This window comes from Alligator mississippiensis, chromosome 4 (genome assembly GCF_030867095.1).
Source record: "Alligator mississippiensis isolate rAllMis1 chromosome 4, rAllMis1, whole genome shotgun sequence".
NCBI classification, from domain to species: domain Eukaryota; kingdom Metazoa; phylum Chordata; order Crocodylia; family Alligatoridae; genus Alligator; species Alligator mississippiensis.
This window is the reverse complement of record NC_081827.1, coordinates 70792525-70809897: the sequence shown is the minus strand read 5'-3', so window position 1 is coordinate 70809897 and position 17373 is coordinate 70792525. Positions and strand designations below refer to the sequence as shown.

Below are 17373 nucleotides of genomic sequence, written 5' to 3'. Positions count from 1 at the left end.
ATGATATAGAGTCTCATGTTGCTCTCATCAGTTTCCTGGACTTGGGGATGACCCAGCCAAAACAGCAAAGGTCAACGAATCTAGTCATCTCAGCCTGAGGAAATATCCAATAGAGAGGATTCCTTGTGGTGCTGTAAATACACATTTTAGGAAGAGCTTTCACACTATGAAGGTGATTAAGCATTGGACAGAGTATCCAGAGCGTTTGGGGCATCTTCATCCTTGGATGTGTTTAAGAGCAAGATAGGCAGACACTTGGCTGGAATGGTTTTTTCCAGGATAATCTTGCCTTGGGCAGGGGGTTAGACTAGATGACCTCCTGAGGTCCCTTCCAACCCTACTATTTTATGATTCCTTGCAACTCACTAGGCCAGTGTGCAACAAAAAACCTTTAACTATGTTCTCTGCAGTGCTATCTCCAATGCCACAGTCAGCTACTAACTGAAGTGCTGATTATACAGGTGCAGCTTTGACAACTGACCATGTCACTTGAATAGGCAATGAGGACATGACGAAGCACCTGCTGTATAGAAAACTGATATACAATCAGGAGAAGTGAGGGTGGATGAAAATGTGTTTTGTAGACCTATTGAGGTTCCACCTTATTCAGAACAGGATCCTGTTCAGACTCAGACAGCTCTAACCTGCTACAATACCAACCCTAAGACAAGAACAGAATCCCTCTGTTTGTCACCTGCTGCCCCCAACATGAATAACTTGGACACATTATAAATAACCTCCAACTCCTGGAAAAGGATGGCCATCTCAAGGTAGCCATGGATGACAAACCTGTCCTGGCTTATAGATGAGTCCCCAACTGCTAATAGCATCTTTCCAGCAACAGGCTACCTAACTCTACAGGTGCACCAATACATCAGTGCGATATTGGATCAGCACTGATATAAAGAAAATTGAGTATAACAGAAATCGTCCTGATGTGACTGATAATTTGGCCTATAAATTCCCATGCATGCACGCAGCGCAGCAGGCAGGCAGCAGGAGCACAGCCGGGCAGCATGGAGAGCAGTGTGCAGCTGGTAAGTCTGTTGTGGTGGAAGGGGAGGGGAGAAGAAAGGGGCATGGGGGGGGCAGATCAAGGTCCCGCGGTGAGGGAGGGAGTGGAGCAGGTTTTGGGGCAGGTGCTGGGGAGACGCTGCCTAGCCAGGGTGGGGTGGGGTGGGGCATGGGATCAACCGTGGCTCATCCATGGTGCATGGAGGGGGCAGCTCCCGCCACTGCATGCACCCCAGGAGGGCACAGGGTGGGGGGGCGTGTGCCCTGGATCTGCGCATGGCAAGCAGGGTGGGCTGCTGCTGCAGGCTGGGTCCAGAGCTGAGGCTGCGCTCGGGGCAGGCACCAGCAGCGGTGCTGGGAGGTGAGGTTGGGTGGCTAAGGCCCCTCCCCCAAAATCCTCCCCTCACAGCACCACCACCACTGCCACCCAACCCCAGTGCAGCCTGGCTCAGCTCATGCAGGGAAGAGCCTGGAGCTGCCTGGAGCTGCCCTGTCCCCAGCCCACAGCAGCAGCTGCGTTGCCCATGCCCCGCACAGATCTGGGGACATGCGCCCCCATGCCCTCCTGGGATGGGCACAGCAGCAGGAGTTGCTCCTCCCCCCATGTCCCCCAAACAAGCCGTGGCTCCGTCCTGTGCCCTGCCCCACCTGGCTGAAAAGTACCTGCCCCAGCCCCTACCCCAACCCCAGTCCCACTCCTCCCTTACCACAGGGGCCTTGATCTGCCTCCCCACACCCCTTCCCTCCCCTCTCCCCTTCTACCACAACAGACTTACCAGCTGCATGGAGGTCTCCATGCTGCATCAGAAATCAAATCGGTATCAGCCAATATGCCTCCTTAAAAATTGGCTATCAGTATCAGACCCCAAAATCTCTATCGGTGCACCACCCCTACCTAACTCTTATGCTCACCAAGGCACCAGGCCTTGTTCTGGACTCAGATGCAAGCTCTGCCCCCTCATCAATACAGAGCACATCATCACTGTCCCAAATAGCGTGGATTATGATATTTGAAGTTCATTCACCTTCACCTCTGCCAATGTTATATATGCCATCACTTGCTTGCAGTGCCCCTCTGCTTGTTACATTAAATATATGGGGCAATTCCTAAGTGTAAGAATCTTACCTATGACATGCAACGCAACGCAATCTATCAGCAGCTGCTACTGGGGCAACACAGGCTCAAGCTGCTGTGGCTGGGAGCCAGGCTTGTCACAATACTGGCTGCAGCAACCCTGTGTTATGGTCTTATTTTCCTTCTAAATAGGCACCCAGGGCTGGTGCCTCACTTGCCTACCCCTAGATACACTCTATATATGTCACTATATATAATGCCCTTCTGCCTTTTTTCCCTTCTTCTTATATGTAAGTTTATATGTATATGTATGTATTTCCTCAGCATCTCCATCTCTTCCCCAGTGCTTAAAAAGATTCACTTGTTAGTAAGGAACTGATTTTTGTGTTGAGGAAGAAAAATGTTTACCTAATGGTGTTTTTTTCTATATCAGGGCTGTAAATATAGTCCCTGATCCTGCAAACTTTTATATAGATGATTTACATTACAAATGGAAGTAATTCCATTCCCATGTGTAAAGTAAAGCATTTGCATTTGAAATTGAAAATCAGGGCTAGAACTCCCTGTAGTTGTAATTTTGGCCTGCTGAAAACTCCCATGGAAGTTATTCTTGGCAAACTTAAAACTCCAAATGACTATATGCAAGTTTTAAGTGTATAAATAATTCAGTGCCTGGTACATCAGTACAAATTGTTTAATAATTAGCATAAAATAAGGAACTAATGTGAAGGTATTATTATATTCCAATGCAGGCGAGGATCTAATGTCTCCCTAACTTTGGACATGAGTAGTTTGGGAAGTGTCGAACCTTTTGTTCCTGTACCAACACCTCGAGAAAAAGTAGCCATGGAGTATCTGCAGTCAGCTAGCCGGATCTTGACAAGACAACAGTTACAGGACACAGTCACATGTTCTCATTTGCTTCAGACAGAATTCATGGTGAGTACATTTTTATTATTTAAAATACTTAAATCAAAGCAAAATGGAGGAAGGAAGGAAGACAGACCTATCTTACAAGGCACTTTTAATACTGCCTATTTTAATAAGTGCAAGAAGCATGCATGCCAGCAGGCAGTCAGGAACAAGAAGATGTATACAACCCTCTTGAGCATATTCAAGGAATACCAAAGGTATTTAAACAATCCCATTTTTATTAAACATGCTAGAGCATGTGGTTTCTTAGGGGGTTATTTTGTTTTTAATGTTGTATATAAAAGTCAATAGGATAGATGACAAACAAGTTACCTGGGACCCAAAATAGTTTTCATTATGAATTATTTCATATCAATAAAAATAGGTTTTATGTATGTATTTTATATTTAAAGGGACACTATTTATACAAGTTATCCACTTCAGAAAAATCCCTTGCTTGTCTTGCCAACAACCGGTTGCATTGTTTAAATTGAAAGACTTTTGGGTATCTACTGTACTTTCTACCTTTTATGCTGTTAATTTACTACACTTTGCTCCACATGGACAGTGAAACAAGAACAACTCATTTTATTTTCAACCCTGATCCTGAAATTAACATCTGTACCTGCATGGTCCTTGGTGACTTGAAACCATCCACGTGAAGGCAGTTCTAGGATTTAGGACCACAGTCAGTTTCAGTTTCTTGTTTCGTCTGGTTAACAGCATTTCCCTGTTTGGTTTTCAACATTTTATTGAAAATATTGTAAAATTTCTATTTGCAATGTGTGTTTAAACTTTTCTTTAATGTGCTCTTTTGGATGAAACTACTAGATAACATGAGCTTCAAGTTTTCCTAAGTATAGCTAAAAATGTCAGTTGTCACTTTAAATATGCAGAGAAAGCAATATCAAGCCTCCATTTGTTCTACCTACTCTGTTTATATTAAATGGCTATAAAAATATAGTACGATACCTCTTCTTGGGACTAGAATCATACAATATGGCAGGCATTTTCCCCCTAAAAATGTTCAAAGAAATGAAAATTCTTGCAGAAATTTTCTGGCAATTTGATGCAGAACCAAAATATTTTGCATTGTCAGTTATCTTTTCACTTTTATAAACTAACATTTAGATTTTCAATGGAAAATTGCTATCAACATTAAAAACAATATTGTTTGGGTTTTTTGCCATCCAGATACATTTTCCAGAAGAAAAACCCCAATAGTTTTCTTGAGGCCTTGTAAAATATATAAATTAATTGTAACATTATATATATATAATATCAAAATACATCTTTTGCTCTGTAGCCTAGGTGCTTGTTCATCTGGGAGCTTGAATTTGATAACCATTCAGAAAGCAGAGGGTTTTGCTCCTGAAATACTTGCATATCAGAAAATGTAGATTTCTAAAATGTGTGCCAGACTCATAAATCTTTAAAATGTGTCTTTAGTTGAAATGAAGAAGGAGGAGAGGGGCAATGTTCTTGACCGAGTTAAAAGATGACTTTAATTTTGAGATTTCTTTGTCTCAGATGCCCAACACAGAGCTGTCTATCTGTGAGTATGCATGGATCTGTACCACCCAAGGGTTGGTATGAGACTGAATATTTCCAGCAAGAGTTCATTCAACAGCATTGCTTGCATCTGCTGCCTTGCACTGGACCCTAAACTAATCTGATTGTTCATTACATTCAGCCTGGTTTATAGGATTCCTGCCTTACTGTTCCTTGCAGCGGCTGAGCTAAAGAGGTATTATTGCATATGTGAGCAGAGATCCCTCTGCTTCAGCCTGTCTCCTCTCACCTAATAGTACTATATTACTATACTGTATTACAGATACTATATCTTCCATGGATATAATACTTTCCACTCAAGGTGAATTAGCAGCTATAAATCAACCAATTCTGGACATCTCCAAACCAATGCTTGCTCTTCTGTGCCCCTGAGAGAAAAGTGGGGGTGAGGGAACAGGAGGAAAGCAGAGGGCCAAGAGGATGGAAGGAGCTGACCTAAAACATTTACTGTCTGTACAGCAGCCCCAAATTAGCTCATGATAGCTTCCAAGGTAGCACTATAAAAAAAAAAGTGCTTGCTCACTTGCTCAGTTTTAAACTGTAGTTTCCCCATTCTACCTCCACTTTACATTTTTACCATCCTAGTTAATATTCTGGCTGCCCAATCCAGCCTACCTATCTGCTGCTCTCCCTTTGGTCTGTTATATTTCTGACTTCTTGGAGGGCTTATTCCAAACCTTGTCCAGGACTCATTTTCCTCATTTTCACACTCAGTCTTAACCTAACCTCCAACATAGGAGCATCCCATATCTTCATACTTCAGTTTCTTCCTTACCTCTCATTCTTCTGAGTTCCTCATTCCACCCTTGCATGGGAGTAGCTTGATATTCTATTCACAATTTGGTTTGGGGGTATCACTGGGTGGGATGACATTGTTGTTTTTATAAAAGGGCACACCATTTATCAGGGGAAGGAGAGGTGTACTTTCCTTACCTGGCAGTACCTGGCTGTCTTGTAGCTCAAACAACCTGTCAGGACTTTGGGTCTTCCTATCATAAAGAAGCCATTCTTCCAGTAGAAAGAGAGTCAGTGTGCTGGAGCAGCTCCAAATAGAGACTACAATAAGCATTCAAGAAACCTCGTCCCCTATTATAAATCAGAGATTAGTTCTGAGTGTTCTATCTCCCTCTGCCTAGCTAGTGAAGGAATTCTACTTGCATGCTACTTGCAGTCCTGTTGGATTAGGGGAAACTAGATTGTGCACAGGGTGGCATGGGCAGATGTATATGGATAAGGCCAGTAGGTGAGTGTGTACAAGTGGATGTGAACAAGTGGATGGGCACAGACAGAGTGCTGATGACACTGTCAACTGTGTAGATGGTGTGAATAAATTAGGGTAAGAACAAAGTAGATGTGAGTGAGTGACATGAACTGGAATGTATTAGAGATATATTTTCTTATTTTCTTTTCTTGGAGCAAATGCAAGAAACACATAGGTATGCAAATATGTGCAAATCTGTACAAGGACAGAGCCTGTGTTTCTGCCCTTTCCACCACCTGTCTGCAGTAGGCATTTCTGCTAGCTGCTGAGCACTCCCAAAAGTTCTGGTGTAGAGCACTGGTTCTCAACCTATAGCAAGATGACTCAGGTGCTGGAACCCTACTGCAGGGGGTTAGAGGGTAATAACCTGCCTGCCTAGGAGAACTGGGCCAGCTGACAGGGAAGACTGGGTGGCTTGGGAGGAAGTTAAAAGCTCCCAGAGAGATGACTCTGGGGGAGGAAGATAGCTGAGAAGGAATGCAATGGTGCAGCACTACAGTGAAGCCCTTACCCTGGATAGGAGAGTCAGGGAGGAATTTTGTTGAAATTTTGTTCCATTTCTTTGGATATAGGAAAGGAGGAAAATTGGTTCCTGGCCCACGCTAAAGAAGGAATAACTTGCTGCACAACCTCATTGGACTCAAGTCTCCCCTTATTGGACTCAAGGCACCCCTCCATAACTTTTGTCAATTGAGTGGCACCCAATTTCAAAAACTAATTTATATATTACAGTGCATATCATCTCCTTGCAGAGGGGTCTGCACAGAGGGGGTGGAGGATCTGCCTGAGCCTTCATTTATCTGCTTATCTCCTTATGTCTCGTGGCACCCTTCAAAGAATCAGGTGGTACCCCAGGTAGTTGCAGCACTCTGGTTGAGATTCTTGGGTGTAGAGGGTTGTAATGGCACATCTGATTGATTTCAAAGTTTCAACTAACATTCTAGCCATCAGTGTGCAGAACTATATTGATTTTTGTAAGAATGTTAACACAATAGAAAAACTAGAAAGCAACATCTTTTTTTTCCTTTCTTTTTGATCAAACAACACTGTGTTTAATGGAAAAGGGTTGGATTGATGATGGTCCAAGAATTACGTAAGAGGCAAGGATTTTTGTGGGCAGTGTCTTTTACTGGGCCAACTGCATGGCTAGAATAGACTTGGACAAGCTTTTGAATGCAAAGCATCCTTCATGAGATCTGCAGACCAGTTGTCTAAGACTAGCCCAGGCATGTAGTTTGTCCAGTAAAAGATACAACCCACAAAATTCCTTGCCTAATATTTAATGGGAAAGGAATTTTTCATGACCTCTCAACAAATCACTCAAAGTTTTGAAAATATGTTATTTTAGGTTGACCTGACCTTTTTTTTCAGATCTCCCAACAAACTGAAAAATTATTTCCTACCACAGTATTAGCCACCGGTTTTCTAGTTTGGGAGGTTATGAACTATGTTAAAGTACACAATAGTTTCAGTGAAGTTGAAACATACCTTACTGGGTGTGTCTACATATGCATTAGATCTGGGAGCAGTTTACTCGCGAGTAAATACTCCTGGGCAGGCATTTACACATGTAGGGAAGTAGGAGCAGATTTGCTGCTAACTGCTCTCACTTCCTTATCTGGGATCTCCCAGCACCAGCCCTGCAACCACAGAGCAGGCACTGGGAGATAAGGATCTCCCAGCCCCTCACTCCCCAATTATGATGGCGAAGGAGGGGGTTTGGAGCTCCCTGCTGCCGGGGCAGAGGGACATAATACCCACCCAGGATCCAGTGGCAGAGCCCGCCCTGGCAGCAGACAACTCCCAGGGTCAGGGAGCAAACTCCTACCCCATGGTGGCTGGCAGACTGGGAGCAGATTTGCTTTTGGTCAGGCATCTACACAAACACTACTGCACAGTAACTACTCATGAGTAAATTTGCTATTAGCATTTGCAGGTAGCAAATGTACTCATGATTAGCAAGGTTTACTGCACAGTAAGCATGTGCATGTGTAGATGCACATGCTTATTGCACAATAAACTACACTACTTTGCAGTAAAGTGCCCCATGTAGACACACCCACTGTAGTGGAACATGCTTTACTGTAGTGGCCAAAAGCAAAATTTTACACAAATGTTGCTGTCACAGGCTCACTCTCTACTGGGGCTACTTGCAGGCAGCACATAAGGGGAACCATCCTTGACTTGCCTGCTACATCTTTGATCTTAAAAAGAAAAAGGAGGGTTCAGGAATTTTATTGAGGGCCCCTGGAGGTTACTCATGTAGTGATGGGATGATGACTTGGGGTTCCACTTCCCTTATGCCCCATCCACACTCCAACCATAGGTGTTGCCAAGGATGGAGTCGTCACCCAGTCAATGGAAATGGGCTTACTCGAGGATGTTGGTGCTGGAATTGCTCAGATGAAATCTTGACTCCAGTACTCCATGATGGTGAAGAATGCTCTCTGGCTACTGTCAAAAAGCCGTGGTTCAGGGCATCAAAAGAAATTTCCGAGGCAAAAATAAGCAATGATATACCTCAATGGTAGAGGCACATGATTTATCTTTCAAAATTGTTGATAGATAAGTCTCTAGGCAACCCTAGGTTCCCTGGACCAAGATCCCCCTCAGGATCTGGGTTGCCCCTCTTTACTAGGACCCCTGATATGCCCAAACCAAATATCAAAGAAGCAAAATAAGTCCGATAGGGCAGTTCAATTTCACACAGTTCTCAAGGAAAAGAAAATACCCTGGGGCACCAGGAAAACTAAACGTAAACTGCCTGCTGCAGTCCTTTGTCCGGGCTGAAGCTCTAAGGCTCTGGTGTTAAGTGCTCTCTCAGGGAAAAGAATTAAGCAGCTTAGACCCCTTCAGAGGTCTACCCTATTTGTGGGGTCCAGCCTGGCAGAGAAGCTTTTGTCCCCCTTTTGTCTCCACTTCCTGGAGACTGACCTGAATGCTGTCGGACTTTCTGGATCCCCGGCCTTACTGCCTGGTGTTCATCTCCCTCTGGTCAAGTCTGTCTTTTCTTTTATGCCGCCAGAACGTCGTGGCCTTTCTATGTTATCCACAGAGCGTCCCCAGAGCCGTAAGTAGCATGAGCTGATAAATTGATGCGACGTCACTGTATGTCGCTCCTGCTCCTGCTGCTCTGCCCCTGCAGGTAAGTCTGTCTTGTAACTGGCTTTTATTGGTCTATGACCAGCCGAGTTGCAGCTGCAAGCCACATTCTCAGGGGAGCTTCCCAGAGGAATTTGCCGGTCTCCCCGGGTCTTGCTGCTACAGTTCCAAAAACTTGGTCAAAATTCTTAAATGGTGCATAATGTGCATACAACACTTTCTACATGTAGTTTGCAAAATTAGAATCTAGATTTAGAAGAGGCAAGCCTAATTTATTCACTGCAGCACCAGAGTGGTAGTCAGGAGATCTGGATCTAGTTTTTGGCCATGCTGCTGAATCTCTGTATAACATCAGGAAGACACTTAATTCTCTGTAAAATTAGGAATAAGTTGATTACTCTAGTTTGCAGGGATCTGCAGTCTGCATGTGGAAAGTTTTATCTGCATGTCATACATTATTATTTAGGAATTTCAAGTGTTTCTGGCTTCCTTGTATAAATCCTTGCTCTTTGCCACTACAGCAAAACACTTTTCAACTACGTTTCTCTGAAACTGTTATGTATTTTAACCTATCTCATAACCTTATAAAAAACTTTGCTTTTAATAATTCACCACAAGTGTTCATTGGAAGTCACCCTTCAATGTGTAATTCATATGTTTATTAAAGGAAGGGTGTTGACAGGCTGGAGGTGGGAAACACTTTTTTGTTAATAACTTTGATGTCAAAAGACAGTTGTGTAGTAGCAGATGGCCTTCTAATGATAATTTCCTGCGTGACTTCTTTAGGAACACCAATCTGATATAATTTATTTTATAGGAAATACCAATGAATTTTGTGGATCCCAAAGAAATTGACATTCCAAGTCATGGAACAAAAAACCGTTACAAAACAATTTTGCCAAGTAAGTATTTAACCAGTGATTTTCAGTGTAAAATTTAGTCCCATGTTGTTAATACAACTCTGCTTGCAGCTTTGTAGGAAACCTTTCAGTCTCTTTCTTTGGATGTTTTCTCTTGATTTAATTAACTATCCTACACTGTAAATATCAGAATGTGAAGAAGAGTGAGGAACCAATTCTGCAAGTCTCAGAGTCTCTGTTGCCTTGTTCTGCAAAATCACGCCCTGAATGAGTGAAAGAGCTTTATTGCAAATCCCTTCCTATCTAGACTTAACTGGTCAGATAAATTAATCGTTATGCCACGATACTATCTCAAGCAGACGTTCATCTTTGTTTGGGAGGGGTGTTCCTTCTGTTATCTCTTTTCTTATTCTACTGATGCATAACTTTGTGAGCTGCGATATAGCAATCTTTACACTGTTATCTCCGTTGCTGTTAGCATTACTGTTAATTTATTATATTACTTCTCTGTTTTCACTGGTGCAAACAATTCATTTCCTGTACTAATAAAAATAACTTTATTTTTAATAGAGCTGGTCAAAATATTCTAATGAAATGTTAGAACCGAGTCTTGGTAAAGTTTAAACCAGTTGTGAAAATGTGGAAAAAATGTTAATGGAGGCTGAAACATTTCACCTCAGTTTTATCGGTTTGAGTTCATTTACACTGTCATATTGGAGCAAATTAATATTATGTTATATTTGGATATAAAATATTACAGTCTGATATATTAAATTATTTATAACATTTTCACATTAACCAAATAAAATACATCAATGATGATTCCAAAAACATTTTCTGTAGAATGCAATTTTTATATTTTGGCTTTTTGGTTCAGTTTGGAATTAAAACTGATTTCAAAACGGCAGGATTTCTTGTAAAACAAAAATTCCAGTTTTTGACCAGTTATAATGTTCTTGCAGTCATGTGCTGTCTAGGAATAATGAACAGAGTGCATTCTATATAGTTCACACATTTTAAATCAGACTATTTTCTATTAACATTATTGTATTAGTTGGACTACATGAGAAAAGGATTGGAGACAGATTAATTAAAATCGTTGGTCATCAAACATCAAACACTATCAAGCTCTTAGAAAAAGAACACGTTGATTAACTTCAGTCCCCACTGGAAGTCAAATGGAGTTTTGCCATTGACTTCACTGGTCATGAATTTTGTCTATTATGGTCAATGGGTCTAATACATAAGTGATGTGGAATTAAGTAAATTAAATTAAGCTCATGTAGTGCCAGAATCTACCCTTTGATTTTGGCCCATTGTCAACAGGATGTTCACAAGGGGTGAAATCCTGGCTCTTTTGAAGACAATGGGAGTTCTGCCATCAGCTACAACGGAGCCAGGATGTCACCCAGTGCCTCCCATCTGTTGACATTCTAAACCCTTGAAAATACATATAAAGAGAACACTCTTTTTTTAAAAAAGTTTCACAATTAGATCGCCTGCTGCCACCATTACATGTGCAGTCAAGAAGTATACCCTGTAAATCCAATTAATTATATTATTCTGGATTATATATAGAAATTGGGTAGATGTTTTGTAACTGTCTGATGAAAATTAAGAGAAAATGAGGGTAGAACATTGCCCATGTATTACTTCACATAAATATCACTGTGCTCTTTCAGAGAAGATATTTTGGGGATCTAGGCACATTCTGATAATAAATACACACCCTAAACCCAACCCAAAAAGTTTTGGAAATGATTTGAACTATTGAATAGAACAGCCTTCCTCATTTCCTGCTCAGATGATATCAACCTACTGCTTAGAATGCTTGTATCAGCTTTTCCATTCCCAGCACCGGGTGCGTCTGCTAAATCAGGGCACCTGTGGTGACAAGTGATATCTGAAATGATGGATTTTCTCTTAAAAATGTCCATAGCCTGCCTGCTCCACCCTTGGTACTTCAGAGACAGTTCTCATATTCTAAGAGAGAATTTTGTCACGCTACTAAGTAACAGAAAGGATTAGGGTAAGTTTGTTTAAATAGGCACTATTTGGTCATATAATTAAACATGCAATTAAATAAATGCCTGCTGAAAATTATTTCTTAATGGATAATGTTAAGTGTAGGAGATTCTTAAATACTTTGGGGTTTTTTTTCATTTACAGAAAAAAATAGCTAATGCTCACATTCAAAGCTAGAATCTCGCTCTCAGTTTCTTAGGAAATGCTATCAGTTTTAAGAGCAACATGGTAATGTATTCCCAAGTTTTAAGGCAAGAAAAAAAAAATCTAAATCACAAAGTGCTTTCTTGTGCCAATGTATAAACAGATGCTGTGAAACAATTCTTTTGAAGCTTCGAATTCTCAGGCTCCCTTAAGCTGTTACCACAGCTCTAACTTTGTATTCCATCATTTTTCCTCCAATCGTGCTCCCTTTTGAAGTCCATACAGTCATAAGTAGGAATTCAAAGATTAAAAGACTTATGATTAGGCAGCAACAGAAGAAAAAATTTAGCCCGACAACAAATTCACTACAGATACATCTTGGAAGTTGTGTATATCCATCTGAATCAATTCATTTCGTTTTGGTTAAAATAGTATTTGGTTAAAGAGTATTCAATATTGTTATTAAAAACATAAACCTGAGGCAAACATAATTTTTAGCATGTTACGTCTACATGCGGAACATGAATCTTTACTTCCTAACAATGAAATAGCCATCAAATTATAAAAATGAATCAATGAATTTTCCTGTCAACAATGTGTTGGTAGTTTGAAAGGTGATTCAAGTATGATAAAAGATTTCATGTCTTAAATGCATTTTATGCAAGAGGCATTTTGAATCAGTTATGTAATGGCCCATGATATATTCTCTATCTTGATTTGCAAAATTGGGCTGTAGATATTATAAAAAGGAATTGTCTTACAAAATTTTATTTCTTGCAGTAGTTAAGCACATTGAATGAGTAAGGAATTCAGACTTGAGACCAATGCCAATTAATATTTTTTGTTGTTAATCGTATGTAGGATGTTGTAAGAAGAAGAACATATCCCTGCCCCAAAGCATTTACACTTTAAAAGCACAAGTAATAATTAGAAAGAACAAACAAGCCAGAACATGCACTGAGTGGGATATGACCTTTGAAGCTGGAATGATTTATGACAAGATAGGATATTAGCAACTTCTAAAAGATGGAGATAGAGGGAACTTCCCATATAACGGTGGGGAAGCTATTCAAAGCATACTGGGGAATATGGAAGAGGACAGTGGTAATTTTGTCTCAGTAAAAAGTAGTCCTTAATGTGGATTCCTCTGACAATTACAGGCATCCTTAATTATAATGGTCAGCACTTTAATAGCATCTTCTACATCTCAAGATGCTGTACATATGTTCATGAATTTAGCCTCCTGGCTATGCTTTGTGTTGCCTGCTCTCTGTTGTGTATAAAAGATCATTAACACAGTGATACCCATGGCACATGAGTAATTTAATTACTTTGGCTTATAAGGATAACTGAGAAATGCCTCTCCTTAAGCAATGTTTAGGTTTTCCTTTTTGCAAAGCTGCCTATGCAAGATGCAACTGTTTGGTATCAGTATTTGGGAATGGCTGTCAAATTAACATTCTAATACAGTGGTGCTCAATAGGGCTGTGTGAAGCTTCAGGTGCTGATTCAATTTGGAGGAGCTTCGGCCAGATTCGGTGGTCAAATCTCCACATCCAAACTGAATCAGGGGACCAATAAAAAGGTCGGAATTGATTCAAAGCTCTCCAAATGTTCAGAAAAGATTTGGAGAGCTTCGATGATTTGGGCAGTCCCTGGCCACTGCAGCAGGGAGCTGGACCCAGACTTGTAGCTGGTAAGTAGGCGGCAGGGGAGGGGACCATGAGAGGATCCCTGCCAGGCCCTATCCCCTGCCTGCTCCCCCAGTCCCACTGCCATGGCTACTCCTCCCACCCCAGCTCCTAGTGCTTTAAAAAAACGCCCTGACTCTCTGGGTGCTGCTGGGCAGGGGTTGGCAATCCCTGCTGCCCCTCTCTGCCATGAGCCCCTAACCCCCGCAACTCTCCCAGCCCCCCCTCCCCCCCCATGGCTGCCCCGCCTGCCCCAACTCCAGCCCTTTAAGGAAAAGAAAAACAAAAAAACTCCGGGACTCACCAGCTCCTGCAGTGGCCTTGGGGCATCAGGGGCTCCTGGAAAAGCCCCTCACATGGCGTGGAGCAGTGGGGGGCAGCAGGGATTGCCTCCCACTGGGCAGGAACCAGTCAGTCGGAGCGGGGGCTTGGGTATTTTTTCCTTAAAGGGCTGGAGTGGGGCCAGTGCAGCAGCCATGAGGGAGGGGCTGGGGGATCAGGGGGGAGGGTCAGTAGTGCTAATTTTTGGAGCCGTAGGGAGCCCTGCAGGCCAGATGACCTGGCTACGCACACTTGATTGCACTAGCACATGGTGGGACTGGTGCATGGGGTCATTCCGAGGCTATATCTGGTACACATGGGGCCTGGGCTGGCGCACTGGATTGAACACACAGACTGACCCCACACCAACGCTACGATGGATCAGGCCCATGGACCAACCTGCGCATGATAGCTGACCCGTGATCTGGCCCCACACCACTCATCAGGCCCATGGAACCAGAAGGTTAAGCCATGCTGCTCTAGTAAATAGTGAACCTATAGTTTATTGGAACCCTAACATTTTTCTTAATAAATAATATTTATCAGTCTCTTAGTATTTGGGGCAATTCAGCATGAAAAATGTAAATAAGTTGGATGATGAATCTGCTTAGAAGACTTTTTTTAAGATAGAGGTCAGGCTACATCAGAATCATAGGCATTGTGAGAGTGAAAGGAAGTGAGTGTTTTTTCAAGGTCAAGTAGCCAAAGGCATTTGTGAAAATGGCTATTGATAATCACTCTGCACTGAAAAGGAATGAGAGGTTTCCTCATATTGTTAAAGGGGGAAGGGAGAAAAATCTCTAAGTGAAGACATCGTGAAGGCAAACACCAAAACCATTTTCACAGGCTAATTAGTGTTTGGTTTATTCAGGTAATATACAAAGCAAGAAAGTTTTCCTTGCTTGTTCTGTGTTTTGAAGAGAAAGACCATTACAAGTGAAATACACTTTATGAAATATAGACAAAAACCCTGCCATGGCTCCATGAAAAGACTTACGATCAACTTCAATGAACTTAAAATATAATCGGAAACAAGTCCTCTCTTCCCTTTGCAAATCTTTGTATAAAACACAATTTTCATCTCATTATTATGGATACGATAAAAAGTTGAACCCCAAATACAATGTTGTGATAATATCTGATTTTAACCATAGGTGGAATAACAAATAAAGGTTATATCTGTGATAAACTGCTAAACATTATTCAGCACAAGGTTCTACAATTCAACATACATATATCTTTGATCACCTCACCTGGTTTCTTCTCACTAAAGCAATTCTCCAGGGACTATTTCTAGGGTAAGAGATACCAACATAGGAATAACTTTTAAAAACTGCCACTTTTATTTATTTGTCTAAGCAAACTCCCAAAGAAAGATTTCCCTTTTTTATCCCAGATATGAAAGAGTTATATGTTATTGAATAGATTACATTTTTGCAGAAGATGAGTGGTGGCAGTTGGCAGTCTCCTCACCTATTCCTCCCTATGGACAGGACTAATGAGTAGAGATGTATAACTGAACATTTCTGGCCCTAATTGAAACCCACTCCATGCAGGACTTCCCCATCAACAGAGGTTCATGATGCACAAGAGAATAAAAGTATGTTCTGAGGGAGGAATTAGCATTCCCTCAGACCTTTACTCAACAAAACCATTCCTGTTCGACTCCAGTAAGAACCATCCAGGACCAAGGGGTAGGCTGGTGACAGGCTTTGACCCTATCAGAACCAAAAGGTACAAAATAAAATTCTAAAATAGGTTGGTTATCAATTTTACCGGATATAAAACACTCATTAAAATGAAATGTTTGTCATAAATTAAGAGTGAGCATTACTTCTGTGCAAAAATACATAGGTAGAAATGCATTCCTGTGAAGAAAGATCAACACAAGGTCTTTGTCTAATTCAAACCCCACTGAAGCTCTTCAGACAAGGATATGGGCATACAATTTATGGTAAAGAAAAGGGGATAGGGATTTAATCTGTATCAGCTGCTCCTCAGGAACTGCTTGTGCTCCACCTTCTTCCACTTCTGCTTGCTTGCATGCTTCTACTCCATGGGAAGTGGCATCTAGACCACGGTAGCTTAGCCCTCCATAAAAAAAAACTTGCTGTTGTGGTTTAGGTACCCTACAAGTTAAGAACATGCACACGGGCAGGAACCATATAACACCTGGCATTTTATCCATTGTGAAAGAAAAATGGCTTGTTACTGAACATTAGCTTTCAATTACTGTGACGTAAGAGCATGCAAATGGCCCCTTAGTACAAAGCAGTTGATATTCAGTACTGTTCTTCCCCCTTTTGCCCAGTGGTAAAATATTTTGTGTGTCCAAACCCAATGGTCTAAGATAAGTGCTGTGTAGAGCTTTTGTTGGCTGAATTTCATCCACAATGAATGTTTTGCTGCTTGGCAACATCTAGCTAATTTCTTTTCAGTTAGTTTTTAATTCAGAAAGTTTTTCTTTTTGGTTTTCTTTTCAATTTATTTATTCCCTATGCTCTTAGATCCGGTAAGCAGAGTGTATTTGAAGCCAAAGAATTCATCTGACTCCTTGAGCACTTACATAAATGCTAACTATATTAGGGTAAGTAAATTCACATTCTTTGTATCCTTCTGAGACATCTGAAGAGATTACTTTGTTTTGGCTATGTTCTTTTTATTTCTGCCAACTTTGCTTTGTATAATGTACTGATAAAGTCTAACCTTCCTGTCACAATTGGTTTGATTAAGTGGCCCCAAATGTATTTATAATAAAGATCAGTGTGTCATGTATGTAACAGAGCTGCTTCAGCAATTTAAATAATTATTGGTCAAATACTATATTCAAAAATATCAAAAAATCAAGAGACTCTTCCTAGTATTATTTATTATTCATTATTTCATGTTGCCTAGGTATCTCATACTAGCCAAAAGGAATCTATATTTTAGATATGTCAATAACCTCTAGGAAAAAAAGCAGTATGGCGATGAAGGGAAAACAGAACAAAGTTTATAGCAATGCCCATAGATGGATCCAGGACATTATGAAGGGGAGAGCAGGAGCAGTGCCACAGGGTTGCATCCCTGCTTCCAGCGCCCTCTCCCACTCCTCATTACTGGGGTGAGCAGATTGCATCATGAAAGCAGCAGCCAAGGTCCCTTTCTGCTCCATGCTCAGAGGCATGTCCCCTCCCTACCCACTTCCCTTCTGTCCCGTTCCTCCCTCTTCCACTTGCTATGTCCCTGCTGCCAATGTCCCTGCTGTCCCAGGGACAAGGGGATCTCCTATCCGCCTCCATCCAGACTGCATCAGTGCTGGGCTCAGCTCTGGACATGTGGAGCAGTGGATGGGTAGGTGGGTTCCCCCTTCCAGTCCCTGCTTCTAGGCTGGTGGAGAAAAGCTAGGGGGAGCAA

At 41.7% G+C, this 17373-nt stretch overlaps 1 protein-coding gene across 1 annotated transcript in view; it reads left to right on the top strand.

The window, feature by feature from the left end:
- PTPRR (protein tyrosine phosphatase receptor type R) overlaps positions 1-17373 on the top strand; it is a 261768-nt gene that overhangs the window by 196455 nt on the left and 47940 nt on the right. The window contains exons 7-9 of the mRNA XM_019493652.2: positions 2842-3028; positions 9754-9838; positions 16485-16564. Coding sequence (XP_019349197.1) covers positions 2842-3028; positions 9754-9838; positions 16485-16564 — 352 coding nt within the window. The remainder of the gene's footprint in view (positions 1-2841; positions 3029-9753; positions 9839-16484; positions 16565-17373) is intronic.